Here is a 20111-nt window from a genome sequence, read left to right on the forward strand (position 1 = left end):
TTCCAACAGGACAATGCACGTCCGCATGTATCCCGTGCCACCCAACGTGCTCTAGAAGGTGTAAGTCAACTACCCTGGCCAGCAAGATCTCCGGATCTGTCCCCCATTGAGCATGTTTGGGACTGGATGAAGCGTCGTCTCACGCGGTCTGCACGTCCAGCACGAACGGTGGTCCAGCTGAGGCGCCAGGTGGAAATGGCATGGCAAGCCGTTCCACAGGACTACATCCAGCATCTCTACGATCGTCTCCATGGGAGAATAGGAGCCTGCATTGCTGCGAAAGGTGGATATACACTGTACTAGTGCCGACATTGTGCATGCTCTGTCGCCTGTGTCTATGCGCCTGTGGTTCTGTCTGTGTGATCATGTGATGTATCTGACCCCAGGAATGTGTCAATAAAGGTTCCCCTTCCTGGGACAATGAATTCACGGTGTCCTTATTTCAATTTCCAGGAGTGTAGAAGTGACTGTTTCCCTCATACGTGTAATCCCTCATACATGCAATCATTTACGCAGGAATGGCTGCCTCTCCACACTGTCGATGTGTTCAGTTAAATGATTCATTTACATATCGTAAATTATCTGTGTCGTAAAGACAAAAATTGCTTCACTTTTGACAGCTCAGTCGAACCTGTATTATTTCACTGACAAAACCCTGATGTCAGAAGCGCGACTTTGTGACGATCTCAAAAATAAATATGTGGAAAATGATCATATGTCTTCGTTAGAAACATAAAAGTGAACTTATCCGTGTTTCCTTCGTTCGCTTTCAAATGCTGTGCCTCCACACGAGAGAACGGAATCGATGCGTATTGTACGAGATATGGGCACTTATGGAGTTAAAATATTACTTGCCACTACACGGGGAAAGAACGTAAAGATGTAACTTTGTTATCATTTGCGAATTAAGACGAAAATAAACACGTTTACAGTGAAACTCTCCACTATTGACATGGGAAATAGAGAGGGTAAGGATTACAAATACACTCCTGGAAATGGAAAAAAGAACACATTGACACCGGTGTGTCAGACCCACCATACTTGCTCCGGACACTGCGAGAGGGCTGTACAAGCAATGATCACACGCACGGCATAGCGGACACACCAGGAACCGCGGTGTTGGCCGTCGAATGGCGCTAGCTGCGCAGCATTTGTGCACCGCCGCCGTCAGTGTCAACCAGTTTGCCGTGGCATACGGAGCTCCATCGCAGTCTTTAACACTGGTAGCATGCCGCGACAGCGTGGACGTGAACCGTATGTGCAGTTGACGGACTTTGAGCGAGGGCGTATAGTGGGCATGCGGGAGGCCGGGTGGACGTACCGCCGAATTGCTCAACACGTGGGGCGTGAGGTCTCCACAGTACATCGATGTTGTCGCCAGTGGTCGGCGGAAGGTGCATGTGCCCGTCGACCTGGGACCAGACCGCACCAACGCACGGATGCACGCCAAGACCGTAGGATCCTACGCAGTGCCGTAAGGGACCGCACCGCCACTTCCCAGCAAATTAGGGACACTGTTGCTCCTGGGGTATCGGCGAGGACCATTCGCAACCGTCTCCATGAAGCTGGGCTACGGTCCCGCACACCGTTAGGCCGTCTTCCGCTCACGCCCCAACATCGTGCAGCCCGCCTCCAGTGGTGTCGCGACAGGCGTGAATGGAGGGACGAATGGAGACGTGTCGTCTTCAGCGATGAGAGTCGCTTCTGCCTTGGTGCCAATGATGGTCGTATGCGTGTTTGGCGCCGTGCAGGTGAGCGCCACAATCAGGACTGCATACGACCGAGGCACACAGGGCCAACACCCGGCATCATGGTGTGGGGAGCGATCTCCTACACTGGCCGTACACCACTGGTGATCGTCGAGGGGACACTGAATAGTGCACGGTACATCCAAACCGTCATCGAACCCATCGTTCTACCATTCCTAGACCGGCAAGGGAACTTGCTGTTCCAACAGGACAATGCACATCTGCATGTATCCCGTGCCACCCAACGTGCTCTAGAAGGTGTAAGTCAACTACCCTGGCCAGCAAGATCTCCGGATCTGCCCCCCATTGAGCATGTTTGGGACTGGATGAAGCGTCATCTCACGCGGTCTGCACGTCCAGCACGAACGCTGGTCCAACTGAGGCGCCAGGTGGACATGGCATGGCAAGCCGTTCCACAGGACTACATCCAGCATCTCTACGATCGTCTCCATGGGAGAATAGCAGCCTGCATTGCTGCGAAAGGTGGATATACACTGTACTAGTGGCGACATTGTGCATGCTCTGTTGCCTGTGTCTATGTGCCTGTGGTTCTGTCAGTGTGATCATGTGATGTATCTGACCCCAGGAATGTGTCAATAAAGTTTCCCCTTCCTGGGACAATGAATTCACGGTGTTCTTATTTCAATTTCCAGGAGTGTAGTAAGATACAGACAGAGTGTAGTAAGATACAGATACACACTAGGAAAGAAGTAGATAACTTCGACACCCACAACACGCTCATATTTTAAGAAAGAACTCTCAAATGCTCAAATGCCATAATTTTTACTAGTCTATAATGGACGTCACTGCAACAAATAAGGCTTTGTAAGAAATTGAGCAAAGCAGAACGGTAGAGAATTATGAATAAATCTCACAGTTATAGCAGAGAAAAGAATTAACTACCAGATATATTTCCATAATATTCTGCCAAAAAGATAAGCCAAACTTTCGAAAGCGTCTCTTATATTTAATAATCGTATACTGGTAGAGGCGCCCACATTTCCCTTGAGGGTATCCCGATACGCGCGTTACCTGTTTTGCTGGGTTTCTTATCAACACAAAGTTTCTTAGTTGAATCTCATTCTCCCGCGCCGTCGCACAGGAACGTTTTAAGGGTCGCGACACTCTTCAGGGATACAACGAAAATTAAAAGAAAAGATAGAAGAAACAGTTCACTGCAAGCACTCTGCATAACTTACGTTGATCGTAGCAAAGTTTTGCTGGAAAAACTGGAGAACAGAGACGACGAGCCCCCTTCAGTGCCGAATAAACATTCCGCTTTATTTAAAACCGTGCATGCGTTCACGGCAAACAATAGACCAGTTTCTTTTTGATTGGAGTAGGAACTAATGGAAAGAAATTTTTTCTGAAGCCAAGATCGCTGTATATTGCTTATTTCGCGGTGACCGGTTTCGATAGAAGCTAGATGTGATCATCTGATATTCGGAAATTTAAAGTGCAGACACACTCCACTCATAATACTCGTACAGCGTAAGCACATCTGTTTGTCAACAATTACAAGATGAAAATATAAAATCCACGTAGCGACATATGTATTCGGCGCAGTGAAGTAGCATAGGTGTAAAATGTAACGTCGTGAGCTGGCAACATCAAGGTAGACTCCGGAACATTCTTATCATTAAACCGCCAGATCACTGCCATCACATAAATTCACTGATGAGACGAAACATAACGACCACCTGCTTAATAACGTATTTGTCAGTCTCTGGAACGAATTACATTACTGATTTTACACATCAGGGACACGATAATTTGTTGGTAGGATTGTGGAGGTATGTGGCATTAGATGTCTACGCACAGGTCATGTAATTCGTGCAATTAACGGGCCGCTGATGTGCTACGCGGTGATGACTCCCTATAGCGACCCAGGTGGTTTCCATAGGGTAGCCATCAGGCCAATTTGGTCGCCGAGGCATCAACGCAGGTTCACTATAATTCACTTTAAATCACAGTAGCACCGTTCTGGTTCCGAGACACGGAGAATTATATAGCTGAAAGACGACATCGCCTTCGGGGAAGGTGGTTCGCAGCTGCCAGCGTGTCTTCGACTACTACCACAGGCCCCATGCAGGCGTAGAAGAATCTCTTCCAAAGCATAATACTGCTCACACCAACTTGCGTCCTTGGCGCGCTGCTTGTCACGTCGATGACGGCATGCGTGAAGACCATCGACCTAGAGTAGCAAAAATATGGTTCACCCCAAGAGCCGACAGGTTTCCATTGATCGATGGTCGAATTCCGATGGTCCAGTGCCCACTGCAGTCATAATTGACGATGTTGTTGCGTCGACATGTGAAGACGTAGGAGCAATCTGCTGTGGAGCTCCATGTTTAATAACGTACGACGTACGGTGTGCTTCGAAACGCTTGTGCGTGCACCAGTATTGTGCTCTTTCTACAGAGATTTCACAGATCACAATCTATCCTACTTTAGAGAGAAAACAAGCCTCCGAACCCCAAGTTTTGTGAAGACTCGTAGACGTCCAAACGTTTAGCGCCTAGTGACAGATTCGCCGTACTTCTAGCTCTTTTTGTAGATGCTTACGACAGTAGCACGTGAACATTCGACCGACTTCGCCGTTTTCGAGATACTTGTTCACAGCCTCTGCGTAATAATAATTTGCCTTTTGTCAAACCCGCCTATGTCCGTCTTTTGTTAATCTGTCACGTCACCGAAATTCCACCAGGTGGCATCCAGCGTCGCGGTGAGCAATGGTCATAACGTTTTGGGTTATCGGTGTACGTGATAGACTAGGTTTAAGCATTTATATTAGAAAAAAAAAGAGTCAGTCACCTTGACTGTGATGTTACCCACGTGGCGTACACGTTAATATGCTTCTAGGTTAGTAATCCGATGCGTAAGTGTTTTATACCACTTTATAAGACGACTAAGCAATTAGCGTTCGAGGAGTCGTAGCGCATGCTCCGTTTACCGCCACCGTCTACCATCATTGTGATAGGTCTGAAGATGGTCTAAAACAGACCGAAGCCGGTAACCTCACAGATATAAGAAGTTTCTTGCTGTTTTTACTGTTCATGTGCATTGTTAAGTAATAAAAAAACCGCTGTTCTCCAAGAGAAATGTTCTCAAAAATGACTAAGGAAATGTGGGAAATATCGATTGCGCTGTTGAAGTAAAAACGATAAGTGTTGATAACAGAGACGAACAGCAATACGATACCTTCCTATATATTGTCTGTGAAGCCTACAACACTCTTCAAGATGAGTCGGTGGCTGAGTTAAAACCAACTTTTACTGTGTAGTACAGTGCGCATGCGTCATAGACATTTATCACAACACAGCCAGTTAGTGCGTGAAAAATTATATGTAACAAACAACACTACCCTACAAGACCGCTGCATCGAACTCAGCCTAACGGATGTGCAGTGGCTGAACACTGTTCTTTCACAGGCCGTTGAACGGATTGCGTGAAGCCTCGTTCTTCTGGCATTCAGCGGTCGAGGAAACACGACTAGCAGACGGCCTAATTAAGCAATACGAGAATTTGCAGCTTCATAATAAATAGAAACCAATCATTTCACGTCTGTGAGCTCAGAAGTATTGTTGTTCTGACGTTTCGCTACCTGGTATTCCAACAAGTGGCACCCATTTTAACAATTATCCACAGTATTTGGAAGCACCTGGATTTACTCTGTTATATTTTATTCACAGAAATATTAGTTGTATCTCAGACTGGCACTGTTCTGATGACTGTCTTAATTATGGCACATTTTATTCCGCAGTGTGTGCGTCAAGTCATCGACATTCCGTCGCTGACTGACCTGTACAGTTAAGAAGTTCAATACTGTTCTGAAAGCACGCGCGAAGGGTTATAGAATACTCTGTACATCACGAAAACTTCAAAAACTTTCGAAACTATATATTTAATTCCTTCGGGTGAGATCGATACTACTTCACGGAAAGGAGACATGACTAATTTCATATAAGGCTGGAACAGAAGTTGTAACAGAAGTTTGTAGCTTAATATCAGCGTACAGAAGGAACTGAAAGTTGCAGAATAAGGAAGAAAGCGATTAATGTTACGTCAGTGTGTCCATTCCTGTAAATGAATTTACCAAGACTTCTCCTTGTCAAATGGCGTCAAATACAAGCGAAAAGGTGTTCACGCTAAGAGCTTTCCAAAGAAAATTATGTTTGTGGAATGTTATGTGTGGCTACAACTTTTAATTTGAGGGCGTAAGCACGACGATGATAACGATAAGTAAAGTGTATCTGCAGTCATTTCTACATAGAACGTTAGCAGAGGATACTACGTGGATCAGGTACCTACAGTACAAAACTACTACAATATTTCTCAAGTATGAACCACAGCTTTCTTGTAAGACCAAGAGAGGTGACATATTTATAAAATCACTGGCCTAGAACTAGGGATGCCATTGAATCTAAATCAAATCATCCATCTTTATACTTGCTTTAGCGTTCTGATATCATAAGTCTCCTTTAATTTACGGCTGTGGTCACAATCTTTTCTGTTCAACAGATTAACGGTTTCGGTCTTTAATGACCATCATCAGATCTGCATTTAGCATTTGACGATGCCACTATGGCTGCAGTACATTAGGACTTTGTTTTTATGAAACAGATCTTATGATGGTCATTAAAGACCGAAACCGGTAATCTGTTAAACAGAAAAGATTGCGACCACAGACATAAATTAAAGGAAACTTATTACATATACTGGTCACTGTGTTTTTTCGCGACGATGTCGCAGCTTGTGTTGTGATATCAGTCATTTCGACAGTTGTTATTGTACCTCTGAAGAGGACACTGTCAGTCGCCTTTCCCATCTGTGTCTTACTTTGATTTGGTGCTCAAATGACCTCGATTAACTGCAACCTTAATTCCTTTTTGTTGTTGCAGGGCCCACGAGGTCCACAGGGCGACCGCGGCGAGCGCGGCCTGCCCGGAGCTACCGGAGCGCCGGGCCCGAAGGGAGAGCGCGGGCCGCCGGGACCCCACGTCGAGGTGGGCGCCGGCACGCCGCTGGTGCTGCAGAAGGGCGACAAGGGCGAGCCGGGGCGGCGGGGGCGGCGGGGGCCGCGGGGGCCCGTGGGGCCGCCGGGCAAGCCGGGGCCGCGGGGCGACCTGGGGGCGGCCGGCCTCACGGTGAGTAACGGGCTGTGGGGGCGGGGACAGCAACACGAGAGGGGGTAAGGGGTCTTCAGGGCCGCTGGCCTCGAGGAACATGCAGGGACGCTCCAGCGAAGACAGAACCCTGTGGCAGGGTGGGTCAGCTGGCCTCATAGTAAGTACCGACGGATGAGGACACTAGGGAATAGGGAACACACGGGAATGTGACTCCAGCCAGATTCGTGGTATGTGCTAGGTGCAGATGGCCTCAAATGAAGATGAGAATATTTGGCAACATGAGGACACTCAGCATTTCTGTAAGGACTGGAGACTGGGATTCTCTAGGAAAGGGAAATACCTGTGATGACAAAAAAATATTCAGCCTTTTACTAGTAAGTTTTAGGGGCTGGGAGTGTTTAGAGGACACCTAGCAAACTTGGTAGTTTGAGGTGTTGCAAACCTCTAGGAGCTTTCTGGGTCCACATTGTTATTTGAGATCAGTGGGACTCGTGTAGAATGCCTTTGATAGGGAAGCTTCTGGGGAAGACGAGGTCCTCTGGTGAAGTTGGACCAATTGGCCTCAAGGTAAGTACAGGGTTGGCCTACAGTAAATCAGGTAGCACATGGCGCTGATGCACTGGAATAAGGGCAATGCACATCATAGGAATCTTGACCACGTGGTAATACGGGCCAGGTGGTGACATAGGAAGTACCATAACATCTAGGGATACTAGTGCCATGTGGTAATGCTGTGGCAGCAGGTTTCATAGTAAGTACGGGGGACATGGGCCATCCAGGAAGCTGGGATTGTTTGGTGATTTATTACTTATTTATTGCCAATTTACAGACCTGTTATCTGATGTTTAAAACAGGTCGTACATATTACAATTTTCGTTTTTCATCTTTTACAGTTTTCTTTTCTTTTGTTTTATCTACATTTACAAAGAATGATACTTTTCAAAATAACAATAATTTAAGGTTGAAATATAAATAAAATTTTGTTGTTTTTTTAAGAAGAATATAGAAAAAAGATAGGATAGAGGAGAGATTTCTTAGTACCATCACCGAATGTGACTGACGGTGAATACCTAAGAATGGTTTCTTCGGGTCGTCGACCGCCAGTCATATGCACACACACACACAAATGGTTATTAGTAGAGAAATAATGTTGCTTATCCTATTTATTACCAATCCTATGAATTAACTACTTTAGATGCCCATCCATGTACAGAATTTGGTGTTTTCGTGGCTAGATTGCTAGCAATTTGCTTATTTACTGTCACATCTCAGCTTCCTCCTCCTGTTCCTCCTCATTGTCACTATTTTCGCTGTCACTGTGGGTATAGCTGTCCATCCTCTGGAGATTGTTGTTACGCTGCACATAGGCATGTCTGTAACGTCGTGTCCGCATATACTCTTCATGTGATGTTTTTGAAATACTGTTTATCAGTGCGTTTCATTGTGCTCACTGTCGTTCGTCTCTTATTGCTAAGTATATATATCTATGTCTGTATCTGTGTAGTCTAAATGTAGGGTATGTCTATTGTTCGCGTATTGCCCGGAGAAAAATAAAGACAGTTTGTTCTGCGGAACCTTCTTCCCCGCATGTGCATGTAGGTGTCTGCCTCAGACTCACGCGGTTTCAGTGCGTGGGATAAGGTCCGTGTCCGGTTAAGAAATGTACCATACCGCGGCAGGGATCGATGTGTCTCATTCTCAACCGCTCCCTTATGTCAGGGAGGAAGTCGTGCAGTCTACGTCCCTTATCACTTACATCCCACTCACCTTGCCATGTATCCAAACGCTAACTTTTAAGGTGACGTATCGTCTCTATGGGCACACCGGTTGTTGTGTGTACCTTATCTAGTCTCCCCACCTTTAACCAGTACCTTGAAGCTCTGTATTTGACCGTGATATCTATGGGGCATATTCCGAACACAACACACAGTGCATCCGCTTGTTTGGTGATGCTGGATCATCTAGCCTCACAGTAAATACGATGGGCTGGAGTTTTCTTGGGACACATCTTCCACATGGTGACATGGCTGTGACCAGCCACATAGTATGTACAAAGTACAGTCTCTGGTGAATCTAAAGTCACATGTTGATTTCAGACAAGCTGTCCCTCACCAGAGGCAGGAAGTCTCTAGGGAAAACAGATTGTGTGGTGATGACAGCAACTGCTTACCTCATGATTAGTGGAGCAAGGAGTTACAGAGAGATTCCCTGTTGTGGGAGCTTCTGGCCTATGAAATTTGGAGCCCTCTATACAGACAACAGCTGTATTGGAAACCAGAGTAGTCACAGGGACCTGTCACTCATATGGAGAGGTGGATGCTAGAAGACTCATGCTAAATTATGTGTAGACTGTCATCTCCATCAGCACCATCACCATGGTCCTGAGGTGCAGGACAAAGACAAAAACGATTGCGTTTAGGAAAGTTCATTTAATGTCTGGGTACTGGGGCTGTGAAGACTCTGAATAAAAATCAAAGTGAAAATTGATAATAGTGCTGGTGTTGCTGGAGATGGATGAGAGAGAACTGAGTCCAAGAACACAGTTGTTGTCAGGGGATGAACGTGGGTGTATGGTGATGATTGCAGGTGGCAATCAGTAATGTGGCGTTGTTCAGATGGAGCAGCATGGCGTGGTCCATGACTGGCTTCAATGAAAATGGTCACTTGAAATCTCTGTGAGCTCATATGGTGATGTGTACTGAGCTGGCTTGTCAATAGCAGGTTGCAGCTAAGTGGGGAATCTCAGTGTCTCACTTGTTCTTTGCAGTGTTGAGCTATGCTCACATCTAGGCTATGAACGAGAGAACGCCGTTGTGAAAGTGTGTCATGTGAGAGTAGAAGCGATGTGGAGAGAATGAGTGGGTGAGTGTTTTAAACAAATGATAAATTGGGGATCTGCAAGCTGTGGTTTAAAACTAATGGTTACACTGAGAGTACAAATGGGAGACAGTAACCTCAAAGTATCACGGAAGTGTGATGTTATTAATGCAGAATGATGATCTGTGATGTCATGAGTAGCGTGGAATTTTACACCAGTGCAGACCATCGTGGAGACTGAATAAACATAGAAGGAGGACATAGCACGAAGGATGCAAATGTCGGACAGAGCCCTTATAGAGCAACAACTGAAGTGAATCGTATGGGGCACAAGTACCTATGTGATATCGTTGCATAGAAGTGGTCAGAATGGGTTTCAGACAAGACTGTCAGTGATAACAGAAAAATATACTTGTCACAGTTTGAGCCTGTGAGATCCTGCAGCACATCCAGTGAGAGGAGTGCACGGCCCCTGTGAGAAAACGTGTCTCATACCAAACAGATGTTAATCACACATGTGAAGAGTAAACAGGGGTAAGCGTCCTTGTGGATGCTAAAATGATCTCCAGAGATGTCAGCAGCTGGAGGTATTGTTGAACCACCTATCATTGCAACAAAAGTATTAACATTCCATCAGATGACGCCAGTTTAGATGTTAAGCAGCCATGATGCAGAATTCCCAGCAAGGTAATATGAAGGAGTTCATTTGTGAGAAGTCGATTTTTGAGTAGCCACTCTGTCGATGCACACAGGCGATAGACTGCATATAGAAGGGTCAGTGACATTCTAGTACCCAGTTATGGCTTCCAGTGGACCTGGACACACATTGTGAGATAGAACACGGTACAGACAGTGTTACAATGAAGTAAAATTCTGTCCCTGTAGAGTTTGAAGAAGGTGCATCCTCGAATCGCAATCGTTGTAGATCAAGAGGATGAGAGGTATGTCTGACAGTTCTGCTGTAGTCCATGTGAACCTCTTGAATGTAAGATAGCGAGCAGGTAGCGTCACAGACTGGCACTAAAAGCCATCATATGGTTCTGTAGCCCTGACTCTCAAACGGTAGCAGCCTACTAGGCTCAAGCTGAATGTTGTGAAGAAATGTTGAATGCTCCACGCCAAAAGTCGTATATACGGGGCAGGGGCATTGCAACAAGTGTGATCGTTAAAAATGTTCGTTACACAACATGTGTAGGCTGTTTTCAGAACCAGCATAACATTAGCTACTTGATAAGTGGAATTAATCGATGAAATTAGGACCTTTGTGGTAAGCTTCTATGGGAACAAACTGCTGAGGTCTTCGGTCCCCAGACAAACACAGTACTTACGCTAAGGACAAAACACACACCCATGCCCGAGGGAGGACCTTTGTGGTAAGCTTCTATGGGAACAAACTGCTGAGGTCTTCGGTCCCCAGACAAACACAGCACTTACGCTAAGGACAAAACACACACCCATGCTCGAGGGAGGACTCGAACCTCCGACGCGAGGAGGCGCGACCCGTTACAGGACACCTCAGACATCTCGGCTACCCCGCGCGGTTTTTAACGATGATTTACATTGCCACCTAACGAAGTCTTCCGATCTTGTTGGCATACTAAGGTAAAATTGTGATTTTTGCGCTGTCAAACGACAATCAGTCCTGCGTAAACTGAGGAACCCTGAGTAAACTGAGGAACCTATAAGGCTCTTCATATTTCTTATCACGATATACCGTAGGTAAAAACAGAAGCATGTAACTGTACAGATACTGTAGGAGTTTACAAGTACTTCAGTTGCTGTCACACTAATTTAAGCCACATTTTATCCGGATTATTGGTTTTTAAGATGACAAACCTCAAACAAGAGGGGCACAGAAAAGTAAATGAAATAAATTGTTACTTTACAAAAGTAAACCTTTATTGATCAGAATACCTTTTATATTGCTGTATGGTTCCAGATTTTTCAAACCCAACATATATATATATATATATATATATATATATATATATATATATATATATATATATATTTACGCAGACTGGGGAATACGAAATGGGCTGAGGCATGAATCAGGATCTGGATTGAGGAGGGATGTGTGCTAGGGTAGTCCGTGCAATTGTGCAAAGCCAGTGTGTCAGGGTGATGTAGTTCTTAGTGCATTTGCCTCGGGAGCAGAATACCAGGGTTCGAATCCCAGGCTTGATACAAATTGGCATTCATTGCTTCAGTCTGCATATATACAACACCTCTAATTGCTGTCAGCAGTTGATGATGAAATGTGATGTAGTTCTATTTTGCTCGAAGGATTCTTAGAACTTTGAGTTTTTTAATTACCCTGAATGGTACAGTGTAAGCAGGTTTTTAAAAATATAGTTAACTGATAAATACTTCAACAGATTGTTTAGTATATCAAATCGATTACAAAGTTCGTAGAGAAATGTTCAGCCTACTGTAATATAAAGGACTCTTCCACAGAACTGAAAATTCGAAACACATTGTGGGCATTAATGCGCTGTTGTTACAGGGTCTGCCTGGTCTCCCTGGAGAACCTGGGCCACCTGGGAAATCTGGACTTAAAGGAGAGAAAGGAGACTGCTGTGACGCCACCAAGGTACGTATTATTACAATGTCTGTACACAAGGGCCTTATTCACAAGGATCTCATGGTATGTTCTTGCAAAGACGATACATCTAGAACAACATTCAGATATGTAGGTATCTTGGTTTTGGAGTGATGCAAAGATGGCAGTCGGAAGTAACCATTACTCTGCAGTGGAAGGCCATAATCTTCATATATAAAGGGGAATATCCTGACTGATTCATTCACGGACGCCTCATCGCCCAGCTCAAACCGCTAAGGATAGAAACTTGAATACTGGAGAGGGATTTTTGGAATTTACCACCCTATGATCAGTTTGGATTCCGTAGAAATGTTGGAACACGTGAGGCAATACTAACCTTACGACTTGTCTTAGAAGAAAGATTAAGAAAAGGCAAACCTACGTTTCTAGTATTGTAGACTTAGAGAAAACTTTTGACAATGTTGACTGGAATACTCTCTTTCAAATTCTGAAGGTGGCAGGGCTAAAATACAGGGAGCGAAATGCTATTTACAATTTGTACAGAAACCAGATGGCAGTTATAAGAGTCGAGGGGCATGAAAGGGAAGCAGTGGTTGGGAAGGGAGTGAGACCGGGTTGTAGCCTCTCCCCGATGTTAATCAATCTGTATATTGAGCAAGCAGTAAAGGAAACAAGAGAAAAATTTGGAGTAGACTTCTTGACTAGAAGAAGGAATCGGTTGGTAGGACATGTTCTGAGACATCGAGGGATCACCAATTTAGTATTGGAGGGCAGCGTGGAGAGTAAAAATCGTAGAGGGAGACCAAGAGATGAATACACTAAGCAGATTCAGGAGGATGTAGGCTGCAGTAGGTACTGGGAAATGAAGAAGCTTGCACAGGGTAGAGTAGCCTGGAGAGCTGCATCAAACCAGTCTCAGGACTGAAGACCACAACAACAACGAAGAATAATGAAAAAACTATAAATGTTTTCAAACATAATTTGCAGAAGGGGCTGTATATACGAACTTTCAAAGATTTTTCAGCACGAAACACGAGGTCTGCATATTAGTGATTATCGCCCAATGACCCTGCTAAATAGCGACATGGAAGTGACGGAGCAACTTGCGAGGCCTGCCCGTCACCTAATGAGCTCTGGTCAGGTATCGCTAGTCGGACCGTACGACAATCACGACAGTGCTCTGCCGCTATCGGGATCCGATAGCCCTTGCTCGAGCTCAACATTTTCCACCGCTTTGACTTCTTTAGACTTGTGCCAGACATTTGATCGGGTCAATTATTCTTTACTTACAGCTGTCCTCCAGCGTAAGGGATACCCACAACATGGCGAACATACGTCTCCTGCATGGAGCGAAATCCGGTGTGCTGTATAGTGATAGGCTCACACAACCGATCCTGATGAGTTGCTCGGTGAGACAGCAGTACCCATGTCGGCGCTGCTGTACACTTTCCAAGATGCTACTCACCTTACAACCTTCACTCTAGAATCGTTGTTTTGTGGCGTACAACAATGACTGATAGGAAATCGCTTGTGGACATGGAATTTGCTGCACCGAATATAGGGACGTTGTGGTCCTCTGGCTTCGAAGTGCCAACGTAAGCAGCGTTCCCGTGGGTGGCGACCTCCGGCGAAGTTTCACGCAGCTCCCGTAATGTAGGTAAATCACAGGCATAGTCTGTCTGTACTGGCCTGTCTGAGGGGAATGTTGATGCACTCAACTTGATCGATACTTTATGTTGCCTTGGGATGGCTGACCTGCGTCGCACTGCGGCCCTCAACTGCGGATGACTGCTACAATATAAATGCTATGTCAGCATTCACATGGCATCGTAGATCCCGCACATGGGGCAAACCCTTACAGTCCTACACATCCTGGCTCGCCACACGATAGCTACGATGGGTTCATTTGATAGTGAGGACCTCACTATTCCCCAGGCACCAGGGGGTGTGGGTCTGTACCATGTTCTGGATCGAGCACGGGCGCTTTCTATCAGGTCACCGTCCACGATGTGTCAGTGTTGCCTGATGTGCTTTACCAGCTTATTTTTTTAGTTGTACGCCCCAGCCTCGTTGGCCCTGTCCGCAGCTTGTGGTCCAGGCGCTTGCGTTGCTGCCTCAGGATCACGGGGTCCCGGATTCGGGCCAAGACCGGGTCGGGCATTTTCACCGATGGACTGAGTGTTTGTGTTGCCCTCATCATCTCATCATCATTCGGGAAGTGCCGGGACCGGAAATGGAAAGATTTGGAAGTTGTACGAGCGCTGATGATCACGATGTTGAGCGTCCCACAAACCAACATCATCATCATTTTTGGCCCGTCACGTGACGTTGTTGGATAACCCAACGTTCTTATCAGATTGAACTATTTCTTTTTTCTCTCTCTCTCTCCTGGAGCACAGTTGTCATTCTACCCCTTTGCCGCCTGTACGATCTTTGTCGCCGAAGGCTGTCTGCACTGAGACTCAAGTATCTCTCGCCCAAAATGTGACGGAAGTACCTACACTGCAGGGGCGCAATATATGGCCGGCGATGAGTGCTCCTTTTCTTCGCACTACTGCACGCTCCACTGTCAACAGAAAAGTACCCAATCCTTCTTGTCTCCACCAAGTTCACCTTGCAAGTTCTCCACTCTGTGTCGCGTGCAACCTGCCGGACACGGATGATCATCGCTTCTCTTTTGGCCCAGCAGTAGATGTCGGGCAGTTGGTCCAGCGAATTCTGGTCTTCATCACTAGTGCGACTTCTGATAGAATTACACCACACCTGATGTTGTTCCTGGATGAAGTGTGCTACCCATAGTTGAGGACTCACTCTGTGGTCTTTCAGTTCAATTTTTTTTTTCGGCTGGCGGCAACAGATTGTCCTTCATGTCTGGACTTTCGTGAACGAAAGACGTTGCGTCATTGTGATCCGAAATACGGGTAGTACATCTCCAACTTACTATGGAGCGCTTTCTACGATCCGCAGTGTAGTTGGAATGTCCCTGCAATAAGCCGTTGATTTGATCTGATGCACTGTTTTTGGATTTTTTATGCTATGATCCGCAATGGTATCCCTCTATATTTTCGAGAAGACGCGCATGGATTTCTCGACTGCCACGAGCAGCTTCGCAGACACACCATAAGTACTCCTGGAAAAAATTTATCCTCTGTTACATACATGTGATAAATATGATACTCTCTCGCCCCATTTCTTTCGTTCTTTCTTACTACAAGTAGAACTATGGGGATAGGCGTAGTTGGGGGCAAACGCCTGAAATGGCGCAGTTATTTTTTTCTCTCTTAAGAGTGAAAGTGGCGCTGTACAAACAGACTTTCCTTGTGTAGATTCCTTTATAATAATAAAAAAAAATAAACGCTCACTCGATGTATCTTGCATCATGAGGAGCGCTATACTGTGCAGGTTGACAGAAACTGTTTCGCTAGAGGAGGCTCTCCTATCTTATAAAATATCCACGTCCTCGCCTCCGTAAGATTCGTCGACTGCCTCGGGTGGATCTTGGAGCTGTCCTAGAGCAAGGAGGCACGGCTTAGCCCGAATCAATGGGGCGCCCTGTTAGTTCAGCAAAACCTCAGGCGTTGCTGGGGATGTCTTGTACTTTTCCAGAGACTGGAAATTAAAGTTTTCTGCTGTTGCGAGAATTACCAGTCTAATATGATTTTTGAGGGGTGACTGTGTGCAGCCTTGTTATTTTGAACCATTGAAATTATCAGACTAATACTGAAGTTTTTGGTCCTTCTACAATTCGGGAGGACTACGGTTCAATCCCGCGTCCGGTCATCCTGATTTAGGTTTTCCGCGATTTCCCTAAATCGCTCCAGGCAAATGCCAGGATGGTTCCTTTCAAAGGGCACGGCCGACTTCCTCCCCCCGTCCTCCCCTAATCCGATGAGACCGATGACCTCGCTGTCTGGTCTCCTTCCGCAAAACAACCCACCAATCCTTCTACACATCTGACGTTTTCATTTTCATCATTACCGGAATGCACTGAGTGCATAACTTTTATATTATTTCTCGATAAACTAAAAACTCGTTGTTTTCTTAGCATAAATGTGTGATGATGGCTTCTCAGAATTTGAGTGTTCTTACGTAACATGCGTGGGCTCTATTTTCTGAATGTTAATATGCTTCTTATATTTACGCTATTTGCAGATCATTTTTAAAATGTCAAATATCTTAGAGCCATAAAGGAACCAGTTTCGAGATTACTTCCCAAAGACCACTGGAATAAACAGACAACGGATCGAGATATTGAGGCAAGATGTCCAATAAGTACTAAGATGTGAAGTATTGTGTTCTAGCTACTACGAGCTACTGTAGGCGGCTAAAACGAGCAATTATCCCTTTTAACAGGTTGGCCTTTGAACTGCAAGTGGTACCGTAGTCTAAAGATTAAGAAGTATAATCCTACATTACAGACTGAACTCAATAAGCGAAGTATCATAGCTATAAACTATGTACATGTCGTGAGGTAACATAACACACGGCGTGCAAATCACCCAAACAATGAGAGAACTCTACACAAAATTTTAAATAATTTCAAAACATTTTTCTCGCTGTCACCCCCAACAAAATAATGAAAGTCTTTACTACATTTTCACGAATCATTTAGTATAACTTCAACATCAGGCACGACGTATTAACCTATTACTTTGCTACTATACTGAACAGCCAAAAAAGTTGGTACACCTGCTTAATAGTGTAGGGCCTCCGCGAGCACTCAGAAGGGCCGCAACACGACGTGGCATTGACTCAAGTGGTACTGGAGGGAACTCACACCATGACTCCTGTAGGGCTGTCCATAAATCCCTAAGAGTGCGAAGGGGTTGAGTTCTCTTCTGAACACCACGTTGCAAGGCATACCAGGTATGCTGTGTTCATGTCTGGGGAGTTTGTTGGCCAGCGGAAGTGTTAAAACTCAGCAGAGTGTTCCTGGAGCCAACCTGCGGAAATTCTTGACGAGCGGGGTGTCGCACTGTCATGCTGGAATTGCCCAAGTCCTTCGGAATGCACAACGGACATGAATAGATGCAGGTGTTCAGATAGGGCGCTTACGCACGTGTCACCCGTCAGAGTCGCGTCTAGACGTATGAGGGGCCTCATATCACTCAAACTGCACGCGCCCCAGACCATTGCAGAGCCTCCACCAGCTTCAACAATCCTCTGGTGACATGCGGGGTTCGTGGATTCATGAACTTGTCTCTATACCCCTTCACGTCCATCCGCTCGATACAATTTGAAACGAGACTCGTCCGACAAGCCAACATGTTTCCGGTCATCAACAGTCCAATGTCGGTACTGCTGGGCCCAGACGGGGCGTAAAGCAGTCGTCAAGGGTACATGAATGGGCCTTCCGCTCTTAAAACCCAAATCGGTGTTGTTTCGTTGAATGGTTTACACGGTGACACTTGCTGATAACCCAACATTGAAACCTGCAGCAATCTGCGGAAGGGTTGCACTTCTGTCACGTTGAACGATTCTCTTCTGTCGTCGTTGGTCCCGTTCTTGCAGGATCTTTTTCCGGCTGCCGCGATGTCAAAGATTTGATGTTCTTTTACCGGATTCCTGATATTCACGGTACACTCGTGAAATGGTCGTACGGGAAAATCCCCACTTCATCTCTACCTCGGAGATGTTATGTCCCATCGGTCCTGCGCCGACTATAACATCACGTTCAAACTCTCTTGAATCCTGACAAACTGCCATTGTAGCAGCTGTAACCGATCTAACAACTCCGCCAGGCACTTGTTGCCTTATACAGGGTGTTACAAAAAGGTACGGCCAAACTTTCAGGAAACATTCCTCACACACAAATAAAGAAAAGATGTTATGTGGACATGTGTCCGGAAACGCTTAATTTCCATGTTAGAGCTCATTTTAGTTTCGTCAGTATGTACTGTACTTCGTCGATTCACCGCCATGATTTCATACGGGATACTCTACCTTTGCTGCTAGAACATGTGCCTTTACAAGTACGACACAACATGTGGTTCAAGCACGATGGAGCTCCTGCACATCTCAGTCGAAGTGTTCGTACGCTTCTCAACAACAGATTCGGTGACCGATGGATTGGTAGAGGCGGACCAGTTCCCTGGCCTCCACGCTCTCCTGACCTCAACCCTCTTGACTTTCATTTATGGGGGCATTTGAAAGCTCTTGTCTACGCAACCCCGGTACCAAATGTAGAGACTCTTCGTGCTCGTATTGTGGACGGCTGTGATACAATACGCCAATCTCCAGGGCTGCATCAGCGCATCAGGGATTCCATGTGACGGAGGGTGGATGCATGTATCCTCGCTAACGAAGGACATTTTGAACATTTCCTGTATCAAAGTGTTTGAAGTTACGCTGGTACGTTCTGTTGCTGTGTGTTTCCATTCCATGATTAATGTGAATTGAAGAGAAGTAATCAAATGAGCTCTAACATGGAAAGTAAGCGTTTCCGGTCACATGTCCACATAAGATATTTTCTTTCTTTGTGTGTGAGGAATGTTTCCTGAAAGTTTGGCCGTACCTTTTTGTAACACCCTGTATAGGTGTTGCCGACCGCAGCGCCATATTTTGCATGTTTACATCTCTCTGTATGGAATACGCATGCCTATACCAGTTTCTTTAGCTAAGAAATGGTTCAAATGGCTCTGAGCGATATGGGACAACATCTGAGGTCATTAGTCCCCTAGAACTCAGAACTACTTAAACCTAACTAACCTAAGGACATCACACACATCCATGCCCGAGGCAGGATTCGAACCTGCGACCGTAGCAGTCGCGCGGTTCCAGACCGAAGCGCCTAGGACCGCTTAGCCACACGGCCGGCATTAAAGCTGAATCTGTGAAAACTGGTGTTTCGCTTTTCGGTTAGTTATAAACGTGTTACGGTCTGAAAGTTTCTGTGGAAATGCCACCACAAGAACGCAAAAGGCGTGATTAACATAAATGATGGACTACAGTTACCAGAATCGCTTTTTGGTGAGAAGTACGTTCGGGAAAGACCATACTTTTATGGCCTTAAATAGCTTTAAAAGCAAAAAAATGTTACAGTTTGTAACATCGTCGATAATCGATTGAAGAAAACAAAAAAACAAAAAGTATTTGCAGACCATAGAGTCCACGAGAGTGAAGCGGCGTGTGTTAAACTAGTTTTCTACCAGAATAGAAGTAAAGTCGTACGGCATAGTTGGCTGGGATATCCCATGAGAGTCGGGAAGAATCTTCCCGTGCTGCGATACAAGACCTGTGCCATCTCTGTATTTGTAGATTATACGCGAGTGTACTGGATGCGTGTATAGTGTGGTGTTCTTTTTTGTGTTGTGCGATGATGATGATGAGAGAATAGTGACTACTTTTCTCGAACCGCCGCCGAGATGAACTCTTTTGAAATGCACGAGAGCATCTTTGTGTACTGATTGAGTACGAAGGCGGCCCATAATTTGGTTGAGGAAATAAGTTCGTACGTGAAAGCCCATCATAGAGCTACAGCCATCCCTTTGCACCTGAATGTGCTAACCTTTTCATTTCCTTCAACTCTTCCCACTGATATCTCACGTGACCACCACTATCCACTGTTAACACATTTCCGAAAACAATAATGAGAATAGCGCGACTGGTAGTTGTGTGAGCCGGCAATTTCGGGTGTTTGGCGTTGTACGCATTGCAGTGCGCCACGCCGGGTGTACAGTCGTCAGATGAACATGCCTGCAGCTGTGTTCACTCGCTTTTGGTCGGTTGGCAACACGGCACAGCCCACCTCAGTGCCTCGGGCTCCGTACCGACTCGCTACCGAAAGTCTTAGGGAGTTGCACGGAGGCTCTGTTTCGGTAACTGTACCGCTCGGTGCGCTAAAATACCGAACCG

At 45.7% G+C, this 20111-nt stretch overlaps 2 protein-coding genes across 2 annotated transcripts in view; both read left to right on the plus strand.

Annotated features, from left to right (window-relative positions):
* Window positions 1-6802, plus strand: part of LOC126176670 (collagen alpha-1(I) chain-like) — a gene marked incomplete at its 3' end in the record, with an annotated part of 308515 nt that extends 301713 nt beyond the window's left edge. The window contains exon 11 of the mRNA XM_049923829.1: window positions 6650-6802. Within this exon, the coding sequence (XP_049779786.1) occupies window positions 6650-6802 (153 nt within the window). The remainder of the gene's footprint in view (window positions 1-6649) is intronic.
* A 13-nt stretch (window positions 6803-6815) lies between these two features.
* LOC126176671 (collagen alpha-1(XV) chain-like) overlaps window positions 6816-20111 on the plus strand; it is a 241260-nt gene continuing 227964 nt past the window's right edge. The window contains exons 1-2 of the mRNA XM_049923830.1: window positions 6816-6895; window positions 12201-12287. The gene's annotated coding sequence lies outside the window, so the exon portion shown is untranslated. The remainder of the gene's footprint in view (window positions 6896-12200; window positions 12288-20111) is intronic.

Source organism: Schistocerca cancellata, chromosome 3 (assembly GCF_023864275.1).
Source record: "Schistocerca cancellata isolate TAMUIC-IGC-003103 chromosome 3, iqSchCanc2.1, whole genome shotgun sequence".
Taxonomy (NCBI): domain Eukaryota; kingdom Metazoa; phylum Arthropoda; class Insecta; order Orthoptera; family Acrididae; genus Schistocerca; species Schistocerca cancellata.